Below are 26,502 nucleotides of genomic sequence, written 5' to 3' on the forward strand. Positions count from 1 at the left end.
GTAAGGAATGAATGAGAGAGTGGCCTATAAATAGGCACAGTCAGTCTAGGATGGCGCCCCTTTTTGGGGCTACAAACCATAAACGCAAAATGCAAAAACACAAATTGCGGGTGAAGGGTGAAGGATTTCTCAACATCCCCTGCCTATTGAGACCCCCAAATGCCTATCTTCTACACAAAAAATTGTTGTTCTCTAATTAGAAAATGGACCAGCAACTTTCTTTCCCCCTCTCCCAAGTTGTAAACTGACTGAATGGCTAAGATCTAACCCCTAAAAACGTTTTCTCAATTTGCATGGGCATTTTTGCCAAGTGTCAGCTTTCTAAACCCATTTTTCACCATTATCCAACCATTTGATTAATTTTCAAAATTAAATAATCTAAAAATTAATTTCAACCCTTCTGACCCTACCCAAAATTAAATGTGCCCATCCATAATTAAATTGGCTAGGCCATTTGCAACCTGGAGTGATTCTCAACTTCTGTTGACACTTTGACTAGCATTAATTAATTAATGCTAGACCCTACTGTCACCATCGACACTTATTGGCCAAACCACTGCCCTAGAGTCCAATTTGATGCCAATTAACCAACAAAACCCAGTCGGCATAACTTATCACAACTTTTGCCTCTGACACCCACTGCATCCTTAGGGTCCTTGACCTGTTACTATGGAATATCTGCCATGTGCATCACATGTGCTTGAACAACCTTGCACATTTGATTAATAGCTTAATCAATTTTCTACTCCTATTCTAAATTTTACTAACATGACAAAGGAGGACTTTGAGGAGTACTATCACAACAAGTACGGTAATGTTTATACCCCCTCCTACAAGCTTTGCTACCACATTCAGACCGGTTGGTGAGCCTGGCCATCTCTCCGATCATGGAGGACATACAGCGTTTGGAGCGTCTGGCCATCCATATTTATCATTTCAGCCAGGTCTAGTGTCAGGTTTGTGCAACCCTTTTGAGTTGAATGAATCAAAACCATCGCATGTTTCTTCTTTGGAGGTGCAGGATCCAGACGGCTTTGCGTATGTGAACTTTAATAGAGGGGGCTCACGAAAGAAAAGAAATTCAAGTACATCTACAGCTTCTGTTTCATTTGAGCATGTAATACACACTTCTCACTTCCCTCCCATCCCACCCTCTTCTACCTCCACCCTTGATCATCTCCTTTCAAAATCTCGAATTACACTCCACATCCGCTTCACACACACTAGGACTTGGATCTTCCATCTCCGCTCCTAGCACCTCCTCTACCCCATTCTCTACCTCTTTACACCACGGTACTTCGTTAGGGGAAATGCCACCCTTTAACACAGTGCCTCTCACCTTTCCACAAATGAGCACACCCATAGCACCTGGGATGGCTATGATGGGCATCCCCCTGACTATCCCCATATTCACCTCTCACATAACTACTCAGACACAAGGGATTCCATCCTTGGCTTATGGTGCATCATCCCACTTACCTTGGGTTACACCTACACAAGGATTTTCATCTTCTGCTCCATGCGTTCCCGTCCCATCTCCACCATGGGCTACTCATACGACTACCATGCCCATGCCTAGTTAGCCCATCCCTACCTATGGATCCACCTTGCACACTACCCGCATGCTTGGTGTGCACTCTAGGGCCCATTCCCAAGTGCACTCCACTCCCCCATCTTACCCTCATTACACTTTTTCACACTACCCATCTCTGAGCACTACCAATCCTGTTGCAACAGCCAAGAATGCCTTCACGGATAAGACTCGTTTTAACGGGTCCAATTTCACCACTTAGTCAAATTTCATGCAACAAGTGCTTGAGTCTCGGGGTCTTTGGGACCTCGTCATTGGTCTAGATCCTATGTCGGACTCACCCTGACTACATCCATCAATGGAGAGCCCGCAATGCCACAGCCAATGTTGAGCTGATGTAGGGATTGCTTCCTGAGTTTCACTCTTAGTTACAGCACTTCCCACTCGCATCAGAGTGTTGGAGTCACCTTCTCGACCGCTATGAGGCCCAAGATCATACTTGGCGCATAAATCTGGACTTTGAGCTTCAAGAGTTTTATATTAAGGAAGGGGATGATCTGAAAGTCAAGCTGGCTGAATATAGGTAGTTACTCACCGAGTTCGCTACTACTAACTCTCCAAAGTCAGACAACGATCAGGTTACATTCTTCTTGAATAAGTTGCCCGACAAATACTTCAATTTCATTTAGCACATCATCTCATAGCCTCGATTGCCAACCTTCTACGAGTTTGAGTGCCAGTTCTTGCATTACGCGAAGCTGCATGATCAAGTGCACAAGAAATCCTCATCATAGCCTTATTCAAAGCAGAGGGGGTTAGTTGCCTCTTCTTCAGTAGGGAAAACCAATAGTGGCAAGAACTCACAAGATGTGAAGGCAAGCCAATCAAAGAGTGACTTCTCTTGCTCAAAAGGAACCAAAGAATCTAGACCTATCTGGCAATAACTCCCTAAAAAAAACCGGTTTTACACACACTGCCAGCAAGCAAGCCATGTGGACGAGGAGTGTCGCTCCAAGGCCCAAGGTCTTCCACCTAACAAGCCTCAACAGACCGCTGAGACTACGCAATCCAATGGGGCTACACCTTCCGCTCCTGCTTCATCTGTCCCTTCAACACCCATTGTTGCTGTTGGATATGTGGTCTGAGCACAACCTCAATAGATAGCCTCTTTCACTACCCTTGAGGGACTGGCTGATTGATCTGCAATTCCTGATCGCATTGCAGTTGGGCCTGAGAGGGGGTGTTGAGCTGAAAATGCATTAGCTTTACTTAAACAGCCCCAAAACGTACTTACTTAATGAATCAAACTTATTCTTTAAACAGAAATGTATTCCCAGAGAGTGTCTGTGTCCCATAAGCGCAACCCCACTTGGGAGGACCCAAACTTTCTATAAATATGTATGCTGCCCTCCATTCAGTACATCTCGTTTTTGCAGATTGCAATCATCAGTCAACTTACACATGGCAGCCCCTCCAACCTTATGGTGCCCTGGCGCCTTCTTCCAGCTGTCGCCCACTATCTGGTATCTCCTTCTAGGCTGTGTTTGGCCTCCACCTACCATCACCAGCCTCTCCACCATCATCTGGTGCTTGCGTTTAATCTTCATCAGCCAGGCATCAGTCTCCACACCCTCCAGCTACCTGCGTTTGGGCCTCCATCAGCTTGGAGACGGTGTAGTTGTTGCTCCTCCATCAAGCGACATCTTCTTCCTTGCGTTTGCACTCATCAAGAGCTGCTTAACATCACCGCACCCTTTCGCAACTATCACCTCTGTCTCCAGCAGCCTCTAGTGTCAGCGTTTTGCAGATTCCTCTCTCTTCACAGTTCAACTGGTAGTCACAGACTTTGAATCCGTCTCTAGTGGCGTCACTCTCTGACAACACTGCTCTGTCGTTGAGTATCTGTACACTCTTACATTCATTTGCAGCATTCATTCACTTCAGAGTTGTGTTCTTCTCTCCCTTCTTCTGTTTGTGTTTGAGTTTCTGTGTTCGAGTTTTGAGTTTTGTATTTAGGGTTTGAGTTTTCCTTTCTGTGTCTGTGTCTGTCTCTTTGTGTTTCTGTCATGGTTGTACACTTTGTGTTTCCTCAATGCAAACCCTAGCAATTTTCTTCACACCATGTATCTACTAACCACTCCTACAGCAAATGCAATGTCAAGGCGTGTAGCAACCATAGCATACATCAAGCTACCAACAGCTGAAGCATAAGGAATCTTGGCCATCTCAACCTTTCCATCATCAAATGTAGGATTGACATCTGCACTAAGTTTCTCATATAGAGGGAACAATACACCAATGGCTTTTCTTCCCTCCATATTAAAACGCTACAAAACCTTAGTAACATACTTCTACTGTGACAGATAGAGAAGACCCTGCAATTTGTCTCTTAGTATACACATGCTAAGAATATGATTGGCCTCACCAACATCCTTCATATCAAAGCTACTGTGTAGGCTTTGTTTCAAGGAGTCAAAAGTATGAACATCCTTACCTGCAATCAGCATGTCATCCACATACAAAACCAAGAGAATAAGGTTGCCATCTGTTGCCTTCTTGGTGTATAAGCAGCGATCAACTTGAGATCTATCGAATCCCGAAGATTGCATAAATGCATCAAATTTATGATACCACTCTATGTCAAAAGATGACGTACCAATGAGACAGCAAGGTTTGTAGGGAGGAACACAAAGTGAACTCGGCAAACATGGAGAAGGGAAGAGAAGAGAGAAGAAACTCTGATGAATGGAATGATGAAGTTCTGAATCATGAAGTGAATGTGATACAAGGGAACAAGGGTGCCGTAGCACAAGGAAGATGATGAAGACAACCACAAACCACGAACTGCAATGTCCTCTTGAAGGGATGTGAGGGTAGTGGAGAGGTTGGAGAGAAGAGGTGATGGACTAAATGAATCAGCCGTGAGGAATGAATGAGAGAGTGGCCCCTTTTTGGGGCTACAAACCCTAAACGCAAACCCTTGCAAAACGCAGAAATGCAAAAATGCAAACTACGGGTGAAGGGTGAAGGGTTTTTCAATACCCCCTCTCAGGCCCAAAAAGAGGAACAAGAGAAGAGTGAGGTGGAGATGCAATGCTACATACTAAAGAATGTTCATGCAGCAGGTGCCACATGGACAGTGTCCCTCGTGGGAAAATTGTTCACTTGCCCAAGCGCCCTAGTATAAAGATGATGAAATCATGCAATGCATAGGAGGAATGTCAGACTTTATGTGGTGCCGAGAACCATAAGGATATGCCCGTACTCGATCTCGGGAGATGGCTCCATGCTAACCAAGAGACGAAGAAGATCCATAGTGTAATCTGAGAATACCACCTGAAAGGAGACCTTTGAAGATAATCAGAAGACAGGATGAGCTATAGAACCCGAAACTCAACCTCGGGAGAGAAGCCACTAGCTCCGTGACTCCATGCTGGAAGGAATACGAAGGCCTAGCCACCAAGTTGCTGCAGAAGACCCAAGAGCCCCGATCTAGATAGACCCTCTAGATCTTGGGTATGAGTAGAGGAAATGATTGCTCAAAGAAGAGCCACTCCTCAAAAGTGAAAGGTGGTGGTGTGTGAAGAACTTCATGGCACATAGGGTCCCTCTATGAATTGGAAGGAGTAGAAGTAGGAGCCCTTTTTGAAGCCGAAGAAGAACTGGAAGCCTCCTCTGAGGGCAAAGTAAGAAAATCTCCCTCTGAATCCCAGTCTGAGAGAGAAAGGGAATCTAACCACTCATGGCTCATGGACTGCGAAGCATTTGATGACGAAGGAAGTGCTGCCGGTCGTACCGAAGAAGGTATCTGGTGCTCATAAGAAGAAGCCGGAAAGCACCCAGAAGTGGCCTCTCAAACTTGAGTGGAAGAGGGTAGGGAAGGAGAAGGCTCCAGATGAGCCAAGGGTGGGGAACAGTCGCGGGCTCTCAGGAGAGTGGACTGTGGAGGAGACGTGGGACGTGGAAGCCACTATACCTGGAAGTGGGTGGGGGAAACCTCCACACAGGGGAGTGGTCTCCAGGAGGGCTTATCGCCTCGTAAGGTCTTAGAGCCTCCGTGTGCTCGAAAGGACTTAGTGTGCATCGGGTGTGGCTTATTGCCTTGAGCATAATACTCTGATAGCCAATGTAGAATGATCTCTGTGGCCTAGAAAGGAGAGGTGGCACAAGGAGTGTGTGGTGGAAGACGCATATACTCCGGAGGGGTGGGGAGCAAAGGTCAATGTCGACAGTCTTTGGTGAGATGACCGTTCGTGCCGCAATAGGAACACCCAGTAGAAGGGCAAACTGTCAGGGGAGACGCCATTGTTGAGAAACCCTTCACCCATAGTTTGCGTTTTTGTGTTTCTACGTTTTGCGTTTAGGGTTTGCAACCCCAAAAAGGGACGCCATCCTAGACTGACTATGCCTATTATTAGGCCACTCTTTCATTCATTCCTCACGGCTGATTCATTCAGTCCGTCACCTCTTCTCTCTAGCCTCTCCACTACCCTCACACCCCTTCAGCAGGGCATTGCGGTTCGTGGTTCGTGGCTGTCTTCATCATCTTCCTTGTGCTACGGCACCCTTATTCCCTTGTATCACATTCACTCCATGATTCAAATCTTCATCATTCCATTCATCAGAGTTTCGCCTCTCTTCTCTTCTCTTCTCCATGTTTGCCGAGTTCACTCCGTGTTCCTCTCCGCAAACCCTACTGTCTCGCTGGTATGTCATCTTTTGAGATGGTATCGGAGCTGGATCTGCTCAAACAACGGCAAAGATCCTCCACTCCAATGAAGGCAAAGACCGGTGGCGGGTTCGGCATCCATTTCTCTTTTTCCGCTCCATCAAAATCTCGTTTTTGCAGGTTTCAGGTGTTTTCAGCTTGCTGCCCACACCCCTTTCGCGGAGGACATTGCAATCTCAGCTGTCCCTTGCTGTCATATACAGTCTGGCACATATTTCCAACCTTCCACCCGCAGTTTGCAGCTGTTTACAACAGCACGACTGTTGCTGATCACTCTCCATTCAGAAAACAATCGCGTTTTTGCAGATTTCAGGTAGTTTAGCTTGCTGCCCACACCCCGAGAACATCGCGATTCAAGCTGGCCATTGCTGTCTACAACAATCTGGCGCCTATTTCCTGCCTATCACACACTGTTCAGAGCTGATTTCAGCATATTGACTGCTGCTGCTGTTTTTCCGTGCGTTTTTAGTTTTTCTCTCTTGCGGGCTATCCTACCTACGTTTTTAGTCTTTCTCTCTCCTGCAGCCTACGTTTTTAGTTTTTCTCTCTCCTGCAGGCTTACCTGCCTACGTTTTTAGTCTTTCTCTCTCCTGCTGCCTGCGTTTTGTCTTTCTCTCTCCTCACCTACATTTTTCTATCGGTTGCAACCTCTTACTACTGGTCGCATCCTCCTCCCACTAGCAATTCACTTCCAGCCCTTCCACTGCCCTCCCACCCTTTGAGGCGAACATTGTGGTTCATGCTTCACACTACCCTCATATCCCTTGAGGCGGACATTTTGGTTCCTTCCTTCTTCAGCAAGGCACACTGGTATCCATGGCTTCTTTACCAATAAATGACCAGACTACTGGGTGCTCCTACTGTGGCATCACCAGACACACCACCCATGCTTGCCAACTTCGACCTTTGCTCCCCACCCCCCCAAAGTACATGCCTCTTCCACCAGGCATTCCTTGTGCCACCTCTCCTTTCTGGGCCACAGAGAACGTTCTGCATTGGCTATCAGAATACTATCCTCAAGACAATAAGATGCATCCAATGTGCACTAAGTCCTTTCGAGTACATGGAGGATCGATTGGCGCTACGACCTACCGGCCGCACTTTCTTTGTCATTAGACATTTTGAAGTCCGTGATCCATGAGTTTTTGGATTCCCTCTCTACTTCAAAGGGGGATTCAAAGGGGGATGTTATATCTTTGCCCTCAGAGGGGGCATCACCAGACACACCACCAATGCTTGCCGACTTCGACCTTTGCTCCCCACCCCCCTCGGAGTACATAAGTCTTCCACCAAGCATGCCTTGTGCCACCTCTCCTTTCTGGGCCACAGAGAACGTTCTGCATCAGCTATCAAAGTACTATGCTCAAGGCAATAAGACACATCCGATGCGCACTAAGTCCTTTCGAGCACATGGAGGATCGATTGGCGCTACGACCTCCTGGAGATCGTCGCAATGCCAAAGGCAATCTTCTCCCACTTATTTTCAGGTATAGTGACTTCCACAACTTACGGATCTGCAATCCGCTCCATCGAGAGACAGTGATTGTTTGATACGGTCTCCTCGTCAGTTTGCTCCTTCGAGCGACAGTGACTACTCGACTCCTTTCTCTTCTTTGACTACCCAATCCGCTCCACTAAGAGACAGCGATTGTTGCCCACCTCTTGCTCATTCTGAGCCCCACCTTTCCCCACCCTCAGGTTCGAGAGCTACCTCTGGGAGGTCTTCGACACCCCAGATACCTTCTTTAGCACGACTGGCGGCACTTCCTTCGTCATCAGACATTTCGGAGTTCGTGATCCATGAGTTTTTGGATTCCCTCTCTACTTTAGAGGGGGATCTTATTTCTTTGCCCTCAGAGGGGGCATCTACTTCTTCTTCAACTTCAACGGGGGTCCCTCCACCTCCCACCTCAGAGGAGAAACCTACTCCACATGAAGTTCTTCACCCATCCTCTACTTTATTGAGGTGGCTATCTTCGACTAGTCATCTCTTCTACTAATACCCAAGATCTTCACATACCACCTAGATCGGGACCTCGGAGGTTAAGCCGCAACTTGGTAACGAGGCCTTCATATTCCTTCCAGCATGGATCCATGGAGCTGGTGGCTTCTCTCCAGAGGTTGAGTTTCGGGTTCTCCAGTTCACTCTGTCTAGTGTTCTTTACTGCAGGTTCCCTTTCCGGTGGAAACCTTGGATCTTTGGGATCCTCTACATCTTCTTCCTCCTCTTCTTCTTGCCTTCGTCCCTTGGTCAGCATGGAGCCACCTCCCGAGATCGAGTACGGGCATATCCTTATGGTTCTCGGCACCACACAAAGTCCGATATTCCTCCTATGCATTGCATGATTTCATCATCTATGTACTAGGGCGCTTGGGCAAGTGAACAATTTTCCCACAAGGGACACTGTCCAAGTGGCATCTGCTGCATGAGCATTCTTCAGCATGTAGCATTGCATCTCCACCTCACTCTTCTCTTGTTCCCCTTTTTGGGCCTAAGAGAGGGTGTTGAGAAAACCTTCACCCGCAGTTTGCATTTTTGCATTTCTGCGTTTTGCGTTTAGGGTTTGTAACCCCAAAAAGGGGCGCCATCCTAGACTGACTATGCCTATTTATAGGCCACTCTCTCATTCATTCCTCATGGCTAATTCATTCAGTGTGTCATATCTTCTCTCCAGCCTCTCCACTACCCTCACACCCCTTCAAGAGGACATTGCGGTTCGTGGTTCGTGGTTGCCTTCATCATCTTCCTTATGCTACGGCACCCTTATTCCCTTGTATCACATTCACTCCATGATTCAGATCTTCATCATTCCATTCATCACAGTTTCGTCTCTCTTCTCTTCTCTTCTCTTCTCCATGTTTGCCGAGTTCACTCCATGCTCCTCCTCACAAACCCTATTGTCTCGCTAGTATGTCATCTTTTGACAGCCATTGTACCGGTGTGGTAAACTAGATAAGGGAGGGTGGGAGGGAGAAGAAGGATATCTCCCAATGCACAGCAGAAATGATAGAGAAATCAAATGTTGATGCCGAACCCAGCACCGGTCTTTGTCTTCTCTAGTGAGGAGGAGAGAAAGACTAAAAACGCAGGTTGCAAGAGAGAGAAAGACTGAAAACGCAAGAAAAACCAGCAGAAGTAGTCAGCATGCTGAAATCAGCTCTGAACAGTGTGTGGTAGGCTGGAAACAGGCGCCAAACTGTTGTAGACAACAATGGCCAGCTTGGACCGCGATGTCCTCCATGTACAGGGTGTGAGCAACAAGCTGAAATACCTGAAATCTGCAAAAGCGAGATTGTTTTTTGAATGGAGAGTGATCGGTAATAGTCACTTTGCTGCAAACAACTGCAAACTGCAAGTGGAAGGCTGGAAACAAGTGCCAGACTATAGATGACAGCAAGGGACAGCTGAGACTGTGATGTCCTCCGCGAAAGGGGTGTGATAGCAAGCTGAAAACACCTGAAACTTGCAAAAACGAGATGTTGATGCAACAGAAGAAGAAGAGAAGGGGATGCCAAACCCACCACCCATCTTTGCCTTCACTGGAGTGGAGGATCTTCGCTGCTAGGTGAGCACATCCAGCTCTGATACCATGTCAAAAGATGGCGTATCAGTGAGACAGTATGGTTTGCAAGGAGGAACACAGAGTGAACTCGGCAAACATGGAGAAGGGAAGAGAAGAAAGAAAAAACTTTGATGAATGGAATGATGAAGTTCTAAATCATGGAGTGAATGTAATACAAGCGAACAAGGGTGCCGTAGCACAAGGAAGATGATGAAGACAGCCACGAACCATGAACCACAATGTCCTCTTGAAGGGGTGTAAGGGTAGTGGAGAGATTGGAGAGAAGAGGTGATGGACTGAATGAATCAACCGTGAGGAATGAATGAGAGAGTGGCATATAAATAGGCACAATCAGTCTAGGATGGCGCCCCCTTTTGGGGCTACAAACCCTGTGGATGAAGGGTTTCTCAACATTCTCGTGGTGCCTGTTTCAGCCCATACAAACTCTTGTTGAGTTTACATACCATGTGCTCTTTCCCCTTTGCAACAAAACCCTCAAGTTGCTACATATAGATCTCCTCGTGCAAATCACCATGTAAGAAAGTTGTTTTTACATCCATATGTATGAGTTCCATATCTTCAAATGCAACCAAGCCCAAAATGGTTCGCAAAAGTAGTCCTTTTGACTACAAGAGAAAAAATTTCATCAAAATCAATTCCATGTTCTTGCTTGTACCCTTTAGCAACCAGCCATGCTTTGTAGCTTGGCAAAAAACCAGAAGTGACTTTCATTTTGTAAACCCATTTGTATGGTAGCAATTTCTACCCTTTAGGCAAATGCACCAAATCCCAAGTGCCATTTTTCATGAGAGATTCCATCTCTGACAGTATAGCCTTATGCCATTTCTTGCTGTCTTTTCTGTCCATTGCTTCCTTGAGGCATGATGACTCACCAGAATCTGTCAACATGACATAATCAGCCACATAATTGACATCGGGAACAAACCTATCTAGTTGTCTTTGCATTATGGTCAACCTATAGACCCAATGATCAAGATTTGCTAGTTGTTCAGCATGTAAATTTGTATTAACAGCTTGCTATTCTGTAGGTTCAGCATGCTGTACAGCCGGTTTTGGTTGTTCCAAAGGCATTTGTTATTGCTGAAATTATAGTACATCATGGGCAATATCTTGTAATCATTTTTAGCATCATTCCCTGCATTTTCAAGGCCATTTATGGCAAATATTTGCTACTCTCCAGCGGGCATTCTTTGTTGTCCTATCAGTACATCTTCCTAGAATACAACCCTTCTGACTTCCTCAATATTTTCAGGTTGTTTGTGCATGTGATCTTCTCGGAAGATAGCATCATTGTCGCATATAATTTTTCTTTTTTCAAGATCCCATAACCTATACCCATTTCACCCTCATCACCATATCCTAGGAAAATACATTTGCAGGAGTTTGGCTCAAGTTTGTTGCGTTCTTTCTTATGAATGTGCACAAATGTCTCGCAGCCAAACACTCTGAAGTGAGTATACGAAGGTGGCTTGCTTGACCATGGTTCTTGCGGGACTCCGCCCACCCCCCCAAAAAAGACCTATTTGGTGATCGATTAATCAAGTGTACAGCTATCATATCAACCTCTGCCCAAAATCCATGAGGTAAAGCAACATGTGACAGCATTGTACGAACCCTGTCTTGAATGGTCCTATTCATACGCTCTGCAACACCATTTTGGGGTGGATTGTAAGGGGCGGTGAGCTCCGTTTTAATCTCTTTGCTATCACAAAAGTCCTAAAAGGCTTTGAACACACATTCACCATCACTGTCAGAGCGAAGACACTTTAATGTCTTGCTGGTTTGATTTCTAGCAAGTGCCAGGAATTTTTTAAATTATCCAAGGCCTCGTCTTTACAACGGATTGAATAAACCCATACTTTATGTGTGGCATCATCGACAAAAGTAATGAAATACTTCTTTCCCCCCTAGAGATAACCTCCGCATCTCACATACATCTAAATGTACCAACTCTGAGGGTGAAGACTTTAGAGAAATAGATTTCTTATGTGACATTTAAGCATGCTTACCATAAATACAATGATCACATTGTTCAAAATCAGCATACCTCAAATACGACAAATAACCCAAACAAGAAAGCACTTTCATTTCAATTTAACTCATGTCTCCCAACCGGCTATGCCACAAAGAACCACTTGGCTACTCGGTTATGGCAACTACATGGTCACGCATGCTAGATACATGCAAAGGATACAAAGTATCACTTTTAGAGCCCTTAGCAACAATGCAAGAGTCCTTATAAATTTTCCATTTGCTATCCCCAAAGGTGGTATGATAGCCTTCGTCATCTAGCTACCCTATGCTTATCAAGCTCTTCTTGAGCTAAGGTACATGCCTCACATTATGCAAAACAAACACAACGCCATGCTGAAATTCCAATTTCACACTACCAATATCTGAAATTTGACATGCATAGTTATTCCCCAAGTGGACAACACCACTTACACCACCATTGTAGTAAAAAAACCACTCATGATGTGGTGTGACATGAAAAGACGCACCTTAGTCAAGTATCCAAGTATACATGTCATCATCAAAATCTGCAATCAATGCATGTGAACTCAAAGAAGAAGCAAGGAGTACATCATCGTCACTGTCATTCTTATGAGTGACTACATTCATCTCCTCTATCTTCACACTGCTTTTCTTTGCATGTTGGCTGTCCTTTTTCTCAGCCTTGTTCTCTTCAATGTTTTTGGTTTTGTCTTTCTCTTTCTTCAATTGAAAACAATCCTGTTTGTAGTACCCTTTCCTGCCACAATGATGACACTCCACATTTTTGCCACGAGACTTGATGCATGCTCTATTTTCAGAACTACCCTTTTGCTGAAATCTTCCCCTAGTGTGCAATGCATTAGAAGACTTGTTTGCTGAATTATTTTGTCTGTTGAGTTCTTTCATCAGCAAATAACTCTCCACATCATAATATAATAGTTGAGCATTTGAGTTACTCAAAGCTGTCCTGAAAGTATCCCAACTTTCAGGTAAAGTGCATAGCAAGAAAGTAGCCTTGAACTCATCATCAATGTGGAAATCCAAAGCAACTAGCTGACTAAAAACTAAGTTGAACTCATTTAAATGTACAGACATAGCTATACATTCCTTCATGCAAAGGTCCATCAACTTTTTCAGCCAATAAACCTTGCTGGCTGCACTTTTCTAAGCATACAATTCCTCAAATCTTCGCCACATTTCATATGCAAAATTCAACTTCTCAATGTTAAAAAGTAAGTTATCTGGCACTAAGAGCTCTATGGTAGAGCATGCAAGCTCATCCAGATCATCCCACTCTTCTTGTTCCATACCTGCTGGTCTTATTCCCTTCACTTTGATGGGCTTCACATGTTTCTGCTGTATCAAGACATTGTAGCACTGTTTTTGCCATATTGCAAAATTGTGTGCACCCTCAAGCTTCTTGATGTGCAAAAGGTTGCTGTTGTCACTGTTTCCAGCCACAATTTGCAGCAATAAATTGACTCAAACGTCAGCAAATGCAAGCCCAAATGTCACACATAGGACCAGGTACGCTGCAAGTACCAACCAGCAGTGAAAATCAAGAAATTTCAGATCTGCAAATTGATTTCCAGAATTAGAGAATGTCTACTACTGCACTCCACAATCAATTACAGCCAAATTTATAGGCCAATGCACCAATTGCATGTGAAACCCCCAAAATTCTGCTCCAAATGCATTCTCGGGTACAAATTTGACAATTGTGGCCAAAAGCCCCGATTTTTCAAAGGCAAATCCACCCAAATTGCATCAATACATATACCCAAGTGCATATACCAAGCAATTCTTACACAAATTGATGAAATTCTGCAAAAGCCCCAATTTTCTCAGGGTCCGATGTACACAGATTTCAGTGAACTTGACAAAATTTCAATAAAATGTGAAAAGTCCCAAATTTCCTTGGCAAATGTGCACCAAATTTGCAATTTCTAAATCAAAATATCTTGTTCTGCATCAAAATCCCCAAATCCGAGAAAAGCAACAATTTTTCGGCTCAAAATTTCACACTGTGCTTACCCATACGAATGCGTGTCAATAGGCCAAATGTTTAATTCAGAAAACCTTTGAAATTTTGAAAAATAATGAAAAATCTGTCCCATTACCTTGATTGGTTTGTCGCCTGTAGTCTGAGCTATCTGACGAACTTGCGCAGACTGACAGACTGTCTGACGCAGTGTCACAAAGTAACACAATCTAACAAACTGTCTGACGCAATGCGATGGACTGTCCTAACACAATCCTGACGCAGCACCAGCAACCTAAGCTTTGATGCTAGTTTGTCAGCAGAGTGTGAGAGGATCCAGACACACGATGCTGTGGTTTGCACAGTGAGAGGGAGTGAGTGCAAAGTAGAGAGTGAGTGAGAGAGAGAGAGAGAGAGAGAGAGAGAGAGAGAGCACAAGACTTGATGTGGGTACAATCTCAAAGTACCGCTTTAGGTTTTTGATAATATATATATATAGTACAAGTGTAAGGGTACGTGCACACCCGAATACCGTAAAAGGCACAGTGACCCTTTATTCCCAACAGATGCAAGGTAAAGCACCATCAACATGGGTTTAATCTAAGTAAATGTTTGCTTCTACATGGTTGATGAGTACCTTTGAGGTTGATGTGATGACCACGGGGCATAATTTTAATGCATCGCAATGCAAAAATTTGGAGCACTATAATAAGAAATTTTGGGAGGTGTTGCTACCTATCACTTCTCATCCTATTAGCCCCCTTTTTGAGCAAATTGAAAAGTATTGTTGTAGGCCTCCTAAAGAGATTTAGGATTTTTGCATTAAAACCATGGTGATCAACATGTCACAACTCATTGAGCCAGCAAATACTGCTGATGATTTGCTGCGTGATCAACACGTCACAACTCATTGAGAAGAGCAAATACTGTTGATGCTTTGCTGAATGGAAAGTCTTCAAGCTTCCAAGGTGATGGGGAAAAGTTACTGAAATGGACTTTCAAGGTTGACAGGAAGGGTAGATCTGTAAATAGACCTGAAAAGTGCCAAAAATAGCAAGGAAGGCATGCAAAAGCTTTGCTAAGTGCAAAGAATTGATGGCTACAAATAAATGTTTTATTTGTGAGTAGGAAGGACATTTGGCAAGGAGTTGTCCAAATAGACAGCAAGGAGAAAAGGCTGAAAATAAAGAGGATGCAAAGGGTAAGACACCCAAAACATCAGCTCCTTTGGTGCCGATGTAGTCAACGATCAGCCTAATGATGATGCTATTGAGCTCTGTAGAGCATGGGGGAAAATAAGAGATCGACATGCATTGATTTTCTTTGAATACGGAGCAAGAGCCAATTTTATCTCCACAAATATAGCAGCCCGCTGTCTAGGGATTAGAGAGGATGAGATGGGATCCATAGGAGAGATTGGTATAGCATGCTATGGCCATGCAAAGCCTGTCACGCCTCTTATGGGGAAGGTTTGTTTACACATACAAAGTTATGTGGACAACAAAGAGTTCTCCATTGCACCATTAGAGGGCTGTGATGTATTACTTGCTATGCCTTCATGTTATCATGTGCATGCAGTGATTGACTTCCATGACAAACTTATTACTATACAACATAAGGGTAAGACCCATACTCTTGATGTAAAGCTAGAAGGCACATCAATCCCAATTGTATCCACTTCAACCGTTACTAAAATCATGAAAATCATATTTCAACGTACTTAGTTTTTGTGAAGGATAAAGATGATAGTGTGACTAAATGGAAATATGTCTAGTTCACATGTCATTTCTGAAAATGCATTTTGATTGCTTCTCACAATCACTTCCATGACAGCCACTGCCTGAAACACCAAAGGATCATACCACAGACTTGATCCTAGGTAGTAACCCTCCTAATAAGCCACCATACAAGGTGAGTGCAACCCAATAGAAAAAGAAGTATATAGTGCCGATTGATGGTGTACATATTAACCCTACAAAGGTTGAAGCAATATGTTCATGGTCACTGAAGCATGTGCATGAGATTCGCAATGTTCTAGGCTTGTGTTCCTATTATAAGAAATATGTCTTCGTAAAATAAGAGAGAGTGCCATTTGAGTGGACAGTAGTGGAAATTTCAGCTTTTGATAAGTTCAAGGAAATCCTATGCTTATGCTGCCTGATCTAGGTCATTTGTTGTTCAGTGTGATGCATGTGAAAATAGCATTGGGGCTGTTTAATGTAGGAGGGCCATCTAATGGCATATGAGAATTGTGTTCTTCAAGTTGCAAAGAAGAATTTACACATCTATGAGAAGGGATTGTCGGTTGTAATTCATGCACTTTTCACATGGAACACCATCAGCTGATTTCATAGTGCAAACAAATCATGATGATGATGGCAACTGATCACTGGCAGTGGGAAGCTAGGTGACAACTATAGACCACATAGCAGCAATCACTAGGGGCTCGACAACTAGTGGAAGAGGATTGATGGTTGAAACCTGTACAAGACAAGGATTGGGTTGAATAGTGGGCAACTTATCTATTCATAGACATGGAGGGATTCTCCCAAATTAGGATTTTGCATATGGGACACAGAAACTCTGTAAAAACACTCCCCATTTAATGAAACTTTTGGTGATTCGTTGTTTTGGGGCTGTTTTAAAGACCTAATCAAAGGGTAATAAATTTTTAGCTCAACGCCCCCTCTCAAGCCCAAAACTGGAACCAAGAAGGGATTGGAAGAGAAGCTCAAGCCCATTTTCACCCCAAGGCATCCCACCCCAAAGCAACTAGGGTATCAAACAAAGGGTGCATGTTAGCTGCCCCCTGGCCTACCAAGACTACAGAGGCAATGGTTATCTTACCAAGGGAATCCAAGTAGTCACCCCAATGAGGATAGGGCATCAAACAAAGGGTGCTCGTCAGCTGCCCAATGGCCTACCAAGTCGTGCAAAGGTAGATGGAACCACATCGAACCTTTTTTTTTGTAAGAAAAGATATGGTTAGCGGCCTTTCAAGTAACTATGCCTTGTGGGGAGAATGAAAAGGGATGGTTAGATCCAACACGTCACAAAACAAATAAGCTAACCCAACCACTCGAGGGTGTCAACAATGAAGGAAAGGGTGATGAAGGATGGTGAGGTGGTGGTAAAGTGGTGAAGAACCACCAGTGGAGACTGCTCGGGATCCACTCAAGGATACTCTACACAATGAGATGCATAGTAGTATGCTACATTATGAGAATGTGCATATAGCAGCTGCCATTTGGTCAGTGGTCCTCATGGAAAAATTGTTCACTTTTCCAACCACCCTTTACAAAGGTGATGAAATCATGCAATACAAAGGGAAGGCACAACAGGGGGAGGAAAGGCCGATGTTATAGACAAGTGCTAGGACTTGTAGAGTACCAAGAAAGGGTAGTAACCACATCTCAACCCTAGATATTGAGTCCAAAGAAGGAAGAGAAGCTTGATGTCGGGCTTCATGTGGTGCCGAGAACCATGGTGATAGATGAAGGTGAGAATGAAGCACCCCGACTCAAAGAGTAAGGTAGAAGAGCATCAAGAGAGATGCTACACAATCGGCCTCATATGTTGCTAGAAGAGCAAATCTCCTAGGAACATGAAACCATGAAAGAAACAATCCGCATCCCATGTCTCTATCCTAGCTGGTACAAACCTACATGTTAGCCCTACATTGAAATACAAAAACCCTACAAGAGAGACCAATATCTGCAAAACAAAGCTTAGTAGTGAGATACTCCAAAGCAAAACAAAGTAGAAAAGTAAGATAAATGAAAGATGTGCAATGAGTGTATGTGCATGAGTAAATGTAGCAAAAGACTAAATAAAACATGGCTAAGCCTAAAGGAAACTTGCCTAAGGTCCCTAAGGTTGAACAGATTGGTCAACTCACAACAGCAGTTGCCAACTGTTTAGCAATGGAAGGTGAGCTGAAATCAATCATGAACAGTAACAAAAGGCTAGATTGCAAGCGCCTAATGATAGGAAGCAGTGGGCAGCACCTCAAATTGAGATATCCTCCACAAAAGGGGTGTGGACAATAGAGAGATGGATAACCTAAATATTTTTAGATGGCTAGGTCCTCCCAAAGTAGGGTTTGGCTTAGGGACACAGACACTCTCTAGAAACTTGTTTCTTTTAATGAAAGTTTCGATAATTGATTACTTGAGCTTGTTTTGGCTTTTAACTACCTAATCAGTATGTAATGCATTCTTAGCTCAACACTCCCTCTCAAATCCAAAACTTTAGAAAGGGACTGTACCAGCCCAAGCCCATATTTTCTTTTCTATTTCCCAAGGTATCCCACCCCAAAGCAGCCAGGGCATTGGGCAAAGGGTGTACGTCGACTCTTCAATGACCTACCAAAACTACAAAGATGATGGTCATCGTACCAAGGAAGCCCAAGTGATCACCCCAAAGAGGCCAAGGCATCAGACAAAGGGTGCTCATCGACTACCTACTGGCTACCAAGGCCTACAAAGGCTAATGAAACCACAATGGACTTTGCTTTCTCTTTTAAAAAAATGACTTTTAACCTTGATTTTGGTGTAGCATTAAGTGTGGATTTTCAGTAAGTGTTTGTTCTATTGAGTAATCTATGCCCCAAGGAAAGAATGAAGGGATAATCAAACCAAACACATCACAAAAAAATTAAGTATGGATTTTCAATAAGTGTTTGTCCTATTGAGTAATCTATGCCCTAAGGGAAGAATGAAGGGATAATCAGACCAAACACTCTCTAGAAACTTATTTCTTTTAATGAATTGATTACTTGAGCTTGTTTTGGGGCCGTTTTAACTACCTAATCAATATGTAATGCATTCTTAGCTCAGCACGCCCTCTCAAAGCAGCCAGGGCATCGGGCAAAGGGTGTATGTCGACTGCTCAATGACCTACCAAGACTACAAAGATTATGGTCATTGTACCAAGGAAGCCCAAGTGATCACCCCAAAGAGGCCAAGGCATCGGACAAAGGGTGCTCATCGGCTACCTACTGGCCTACCAAGACCTACAAAGACTAACGAAATCACAATGGACTTTGCTTTCTCTTTCAAAACTAAAAAAATTAAAAATTTAAAGGACTTTTAACCTTGATTTTGGTGTAGCATTAAGTATGGATTTTCAATAAGTATTTGTCCTATTAAGTAATCTGTCCCAAGGGAAGAATGAAGAGATAATCAAACCAAACAAATAACCTATCTTGACCATATGGGAGGTACGCAATGAAACAAAAAGATAAGTGGAAGTAAAGAGAGTCTACCCTAGAGGACTACCATGTGAGTTGTATCGAATATAGTGGATCTAGAGTCAACCACTCGTTGACCGAAAAGAGATTGATACACACAGGTGCATGTTTCCAAGAAGAGAATACCAATGTATGGGTTATGCAAGAGGCAATGCAACTCATCATGCTCATGTAAAATGCTATGCAATGGTGCCACTTGGACAATGCCCTCACAAGGAAGGTGTTCACTTACCTAAGTGCCCTTACACAATCATAGTTATCCAAAGGATGCGGATAATGATACAAAGTAAAAACAATAAATGTCTATTAAGCAATCAATGAACCAAAATCCTATCACCCTCAAGAGAAGACCAACTCCTCTCAATGTGGAAAGAAAAGCCAGAGAAAATCACCCTCTCCCCGTCAATCTAAAGAAGAAGTGGAGGGTACACCCACGCCGATCTTGGGTAGCAAGTACTAAAGAACAGGTTGATTGATTGATTGCTTTGGCTAATATGTTTGCAAAATTATCGAATGTAGACAGCACAAACTCTAGGTAGACGGTGCCTAGTTCAACATGCTCTCTTATGATGTGAAAGTGAACAACAACACACCACATCCATAGACTGATTACGATCAAGTTACTAACTAGTGGAATGGCACTCTAGTTGTCATGGTAGAGGACAGTCGATGAAGCATATGGAAAGTGAAGAACTGCCAGCAAGCCCCTCAAGTAGACAACCTCTATGGTGCCGTTAAAGAGGATTCGATGCCCTGTCTCGACTGTGGAAGCAACCACTGTCTCCTACTAATGGCTTGACCACCATGAAATGGAAACCGTGCCCAAAGAAAAGATATAGCCACTATGAGAACACAAGTGTCGAAATCTCCAATCCAATCTGAAACAATGTAACCTACAAGTACACCAAACAAATCTCAACACACGTATGCAAGCAATTCAATGTGACATTTTAGGTGCATTGAAATATTGACTAAGTAATGACACAGAATATGTAACATTAAGCCTAGTACGACAACCAAAGAAATTTCCCAACAACTAATCTATAGGCATACTCATAGAAGGTCTGACCTAGGAAATCCTTAGAAAGCTTTGCAGTGGAATTAAGAGGCATGGCCTCACAAGCCGTGTTTGATTGGTGCAATACTACTCAACTAATTGAAGGGCATACTTCTACTAAGTCAAAAATACTATCCCCAGACCGAACTACCTCCATCCCCAAAAAATAGCATAATTGACCAAGGTTAGTCATCTCAAATGTAGAACAAAGCTTGGCCATTGTATCTACTAATTTTAACTAGCAACAAAAACTTAATCTACAATACAAATAATGGACATGTTTTGCCAAAATTGTTTTTCTTGTAGCAAAACAAAAACCAACATAATTGACATGTGCCAAAATTGTTTTTCTTGTAGCAAAACTGAAAACCAACTCATCAAACAACAAAGCATTCAGCAATCAATTACTTCTTAAGATCTTTGATTTTTGTCAAACGATTGTCCACAAAGTTACTTTCATCCATATGTTCACTCTCTAATTGCTTACACAAATAAAGCAATATGGGTCTTATTTCTTCCTTCATACAAACATATAAGTATATCACAAGCATCTTTAGTTATCTTACATGAGTGAATCTTTGGGATCATGGTACGTTTGACAAACAATGCAATCAAGGCATAAGTCTCTATATCTCTAGCATCATAGTGAATCTGCTCTGGAGTAGATAGTGGTGGTGCTCTAGCATTAACTAGAGCAAAACTAGAACCTACAACATCCTCAAGAGCACTTGTTTCTGTTGTACTTGCAACTTCCAAAATACCACTAAGATGTGTTTCAATTCTATGCATAATGTTTCAAAGCCAACCAATACATGACGCATCATATAAGTCTACAATGAACAATTGGTTCCATCTAATTTGTCCTCAACAGCCAACATATGGAAATTATCATTGTTACCAGCCATGGCCATTGATTGTACTTCATACAAAAGTCGTCTATAGAGGAAAATATACATGAAGTAGCATTTGCTATATAGCACAACACAAAGTAGATTATAAGGACTCTTACCTATAGAAGTGATTGTTGTCAAAAATTCTGCATAAGAGGATGGAATAGCCTACACAATACTACTAGTAGTGTAAACAAAGGCCAAAATGAACCTGAATCAAAAACCTGATATCGTCGAACTCTTATCGGTGCACCCAAAATATTTGTCAGCCGAATCTCATCCCAATCTAAGGAAATCAAGCAAAGGGTATTGACAAGTCTGCCCTGGAGGTCAAAGCCCCGCTTTGTGTACCAATTGTCCTTGAAGTGTATGTATACAAGGCTAGGGAAAAATACCTCATGGAGAAGGAAAAAAGCAGTCACAAGGGATGCAAGACCAAAACACAGGGATCCTATCTCGAAACACAAGATCCATCCCCAATGCATCCCGAAAAGGGTGTGTTTCTATGCAATGGTACATCACAAGGGGACACGTCCTAAGGCGAGCAAGACGGGGGGGACATGTGGGATGGGATACAGGGAATGCCAAATGTCATAGGGTTTTTACTATTTGCAATGTTTCTTGTAGTCTTTAGTCCACTAGTTTTATTGTCTCCCTCCTAGCATGTTTTAACTCCTAAAGCTCCAAGTGTCTTGCTAGGGTATGATGCTTGGAATGTAAGTGCTTAGGTTGAGTTATTGGAAAGTAATATCTACTAGAGTAGATTTTGTGGTCTCTTCTATCCATGATTTGAAGCCTCTCTAGATAAGTGGGTTCTACTTAAGCAAAGTTTTGATTACCAATGAAATATTTGTGGTGGAGATCAATAATGCAACCATTCCTTTTGAAGCTATTTGGCATATGGTTCTAAGAGTTTTTCAATAAGAATATCATGGGAAATCGATCTCTATTTTTTAATTAGATTGTATCTCCCAAAGGTTCAAGACCTATTGGGATTGATTGCCACCATCATTTAGTCCGAGGACTCATTATTTGGTAGTTGCTGTTGGACATTAGTCTTTATGTCATATGGCATTTATGATTCCCCAATTTTAACTTTTACGATATTTCTCAATTTGTACTGTTTTCTTGTTCAGTGTTTACTGTTGGACTTTAGTATTTAAGTCACACAGCATTTCTCAATCACCATTTGGCACTGACAATTATTGTTTTTACCCTTCAATTTGAGTATTCATTATATATTTATGTTTCAACTTTCATGGTTCATGTCTTGTTTTAAACTTTTATGGGATATTTTAGAAGGTTTTTGAGTTAAGCTATCGTATTTGTTTAGTTTCTTTATAGATATTTCAATTATGTCTAGAATACATATATTTTTTAGGTCCTCATCCCTATCTTGGTCCCCCGTTCCCCGTTCCCCCGTCCCCCGTCCCTAATGACTATGGAAAAAAAGTGCCCTCGCAGTCCAAAGTGTCTTCACACACATCACTATCAAAATATGGTAACATTCATCCAATCATTGTACCTCTCCATCATCATCATTATCATCTTCCTTCACCTCCAGCTGCTGCCACCTTGCTGCTACAACCTGCCACCATTAACAAAAGTGGTTGCTGGCTGCTCCAAGTGCCACTCAATTGCCAAAGGTTTGTCCAGTAGAGTTGCCCTTGCTTCCAGCCTTTTGCCCCCGCTACAAAGGCCACCACCAGCACTACACATCTCATTTACTACATCAATTGGTCCTCAGCTGCTGTGTTTCATCACCCTCAGCTCTACTATACTACATCAGCATCCTTCTTGGTGGTTTTGCTGCACTTGAGATCCATTCCCTTTGCTACCAGCTGCTGCCACCCTGCTGCTACAACCAGCCGCCATTAACAAAAGTGGTCACCAGCTGCTTCAAGTGCAGCCCAACTGCCAAAGGTTTGTCCCATAGAGTCACCCTTGCTGCTAGCCTTCTGCCCCAGCTACAAAGGCACTACATCAGCATCCTTCTTGGTGGTTTTGCTGTACTTGAGATCCATTCCCAGAAGACAACACTATCTGGCACTCTCCCTCAATCTAGTCCCAAGAGAGATTTTGACTGTTGGGCAGTCTCCACTCCTTGAGCTCTCTACATTTGAATCACATTATCTCCATTCATTTATCGATCGTTCATTTATTACTTTCTTGCTCCTTTCTTTTGTGTTCTTGCCTATGTTCATTGTGTTGTAGTCGTGTTCATATACTCTTAAAACATAAAACCCCAAAATTAGTAGTACATTCAATGAATTGTTTGCAATAGGAAGCCAGCCAATAGGTAAAGCAGCACAAGTGCAGTTATCAGCCAGCCTGCTTAAAACAGAAAGTCTAATCAGCCATCAGCAGACCATAAGTAAACGCTTATGCTGAACCAAAAGTTTGGTATTAGTAGAAATGAAAAGTGTTGAGTCCTCTATGATGTTTCTCTGTCTTCTTTTTTCTTCTACATTCTCAAAAACTTTTAAGCTCTTGCACTAGCAGCAGATTCATTAAGATTTTTCCAATAGCAAGACACTCAAAAGTTAACAATGCAAATGTGCAGTAGCTATAGCCAGCATGATTGTCAGCAGAAGCTCAGTTAAAACAGTCAGAACAGACGCGTGTTTGCACAGGTTGAGTAAAAGCTTGTAGTGAATAAAGTTTGGTTACGGTATACATGGGAAAGGTCAAGTTCCCAGACAGAATAGGAATATACTTCAAGTAACTTGGGTGGAGTGTTTCCTTTAAAAAACCCTTAATTGGAGTCCCAGCAAGGTGAAACTAAAACTAGGAGTCTAAAATTATGAGTGACTAGGTAGAAAACTGTTAGGAAATAAGAGAACAAATTCACATTTTCACATCCTGAATAAGACAGCGAACTAGTGGTTTAGTGACTAGGTAGAGAACTGTTAGGGAATAAGAGAACAAAAGTAGCGGTCCCATGGGCCATGACTTATTCCCCCTTTTTGTGATATACTGAAAATGAAGACAATGGGCTGCTAAGTCATCGATCCTAGTGGTCGCTGTCAAGATAGGACTTGCTCTTATCAGCTATCACTTAATTGTAGATTGCTAACAATTCGTGATACTGAAAACAGCATCTTAATCACACTTGTTGAGCAATGAAAAGCACTCCTCAGGTGCTTAACGAAAGGTTTGGAGATTAATTGCTGAACTTTCTGCTACTATTCTATGAAGTGGGTCTTGAACCTTTGAGAGGAGTTGAAATTTATTACTGGTCAGATAGTCTCTTTGCCAGCATACGGCATTTGATAACCATAAATAGTTCTACATTTTTAGCATCGAGATATGCAACAGAAATACTGTATGAAAAGGCAACAAAAGTTCATAAACCCTGACTACAAGCGCGAGAGCAAAAGCATCTGCAATAAACAGATGTCATACCACAAAACCACTGTCCTCTTTTTTGGAAAAACTCAGACTCTCTTCCTGTACATTCAATGTGGTAAGCCTTTGGGCATGATCTGGAAAAGGTGACCAAAAAAACCACAATAACATCAGTGCTGACAGAAAAGGCTGCAATAAAATGCCCTTGATATGTGTATATAATGGCATAATCACCTAGAAAGCAATCTTTGTTAATCTATCTGACCTTTTATCACAAAGAAGCAAATTTCCACCATCAAAGCAAACAAAACAGACATCTTCTTCAAACTTTTCCTCTTTGTGTTCCTCTTTCTTCCGTGACCCTGGTGGTCTTCCACGTTTCCGACGAGGTGCAGGCTTGTTGGGAATGACAGCTGCGCCTTTCTCATCATTCTGTCCAGTTTCTACTGTATAATGGTTCTGGTCTGATGCAGTAGCTTCATCATGTTTTTCAATATGGTGTGACTTGAATGTTTCAACTTCTACCCCTCTTTCAGCTGCCTCGCACAGTTCCATTTCTTTTTTAAGCTCATTTTTTCCTGGAATGCCAGAGATGTTGTTATCGGTTAGGCAGACATCCATAACAGCACTGGCATGTCCTGCAAGTCCTTGATCTTCTGCTGTAGATTTCAATAAGCCTAACACATCAGTTTGGTCAGCATTTGTATGACAGGGATCAGATTTAGTGGCATGGACAACCATAGATTGGGTTGCTGTACTCTGAGGTACTTCCGTATAACCAGCAATGCCACTATTATGTGGATTTTCCTTGCCAAGGGCGGAAGTGACCTGCCCTGCTTGAATTTCCTGTGCAGCTACGATATTCTGGACACCAGATGAATTTATTTGATGTGGCTCACCGTCGTCATTAACATTCAGATTTGATGTAGGGAATTCATCGTTGTGAGATGGCGTGGCACTTATGTTGACAGTGCCAGCATCTATGTCGACCTGTGCGTTACACAATGAAGAATCATTGATGACAGCGATGTCAGCCTGTGCATTAACCGATGGTGCATCATTGATGAGGATGGATGCTTGGCAAATCGGACGGCAGATGCCCGCCTGCGTTACGGCATCCTCCATATCTCCTCGCTCTATCCTGCTAAAGTGACAACCTTTTGTATGACTTAATTAAGTGGGGTCTCCTGCAATCTTCTCAAGTACCGATAGCGGTACAGATGGACTGAAGATCGTAGAATCTGCAGCAGGAAAACGCGATTGCATTGACCTGCTGGTGGAATATGAAGAAGAGCAGAGATGTCCGAGCTCGTGTCTGGTGAGATCATGCATCGGATTTGGCAAGATCAGAAGCTGACATGCAGGCTTTATCAGCTGCGAAACACGCGAGCAAAGATTTTACCGAGAGAAATTACAGAGGCAAAATCCCCAATTTATGAAGGCAGACACAGAGAGAGAGAGAGAGAGATTTAGTCGTGAGAAAAAGGCGAGCTCGCTGTTAAGCTATGATTGACCATATGACCGGGCGGCGGAATAAAGGATAGAAGAGGAAGCGTCAGGTTGGACACATATAATTAGCTCGCACATAGTGGGCGCTTGAGCCCAACTCGCGAGTCGCACCGTCCACTCGTGTTAAGAGGCCCACCACACGCAGGTCTATCAACTATGGACTCTCGAGAGAGAAAGTGACGACTTGCGAATTCACAGCGACCAAGTTGAAACTCGAGGTGGGTCCCAATGAATACCCAATGAAAATAGGAGAGAGAGGGGGAGAGAGAGAGAGCTTTCACGGCTCACGGATAGCTTTGAACTCAATGACTCATTAGAGTTTACATAATACCCTCATTTTTCAAGGGTACTACATAAACTATCCAAGTCGAACCTCTTTTGTATTGATTTTAGACATATATTGCATGAGCACAGTGATCGTTTCTAGGTAATGCACACAAACGCGGTCTTGCTCATCCTCTGTCTCAGTGGCCATTCTAGATATTCTTGATACTCATCAACCAACATTCCTAGGTCTGCACGAACAAATATGTATGCAAATAATTTCACCCTATTACACTTTCCTTGAGGCACTCCATCATAAGTTGGTTCTCATTTTATGCCTTTTCTTTTATCATTTCCATAACA

At 43.0% G+C, this 26,502-nt stretch overlaps 1 protein-coding gene across 2 annotated transcripts in view; it reads right to left on the bottom strand.

The window, feature by feature from the left end:
- The window catches only part of LOC148035080 (zinc finger CCCH domain-containing protein 19-like), a 57,905-nt gene extending 32,019 nt beyond the window's left edge, over positions 1-25,886 (bottom strand). Inside the window, exons 1-3 of one of the 2 annotated variants that reach the window (XM_087680006.1) lie at positions 25,637-25,886; positions 24,632-25,507; positions 24,424-24,503 (exon numbers count right to left, since the gene is read on the bottom strand). In XM_087680006.1, coding sequence (XP_087536132.1) covers positions 24,424-24,503; positions 24,632-25,507; positions 25,637-25,698 — 1,018 coding nt within the window. In that variant the 5' untranslated portion in view covers positions 25,699-25,886. The remainder of the gene's footprint in view (positions 1-24,423; positions 24,504-24,631; positions 25,508-25,636) is intronic. The other variant, XM_087680005.1, reaches the window with a different exon arrangement.
- Between the last annotated feature and the right edge of the window lie 616 nt (positions 25,887-26,502).

This window comes from Lygodium microphyllum, chromosome 6 (genome assembly GCF_053477565.2).
Source record: "Lygodium microphyllum isolate KBCC chromosome 6, Lygodium_microphyllum_v1.1.10, whole genome shotgun sequence".
NCBI classification, from domain to species: domain Eukaryota; kingdom Viridiplantae; phylum Streptophyta; class Polypodiopsida; order Schizaeales; family Lygodiaceae; genus Lygodium; species Lygodium microphyllum.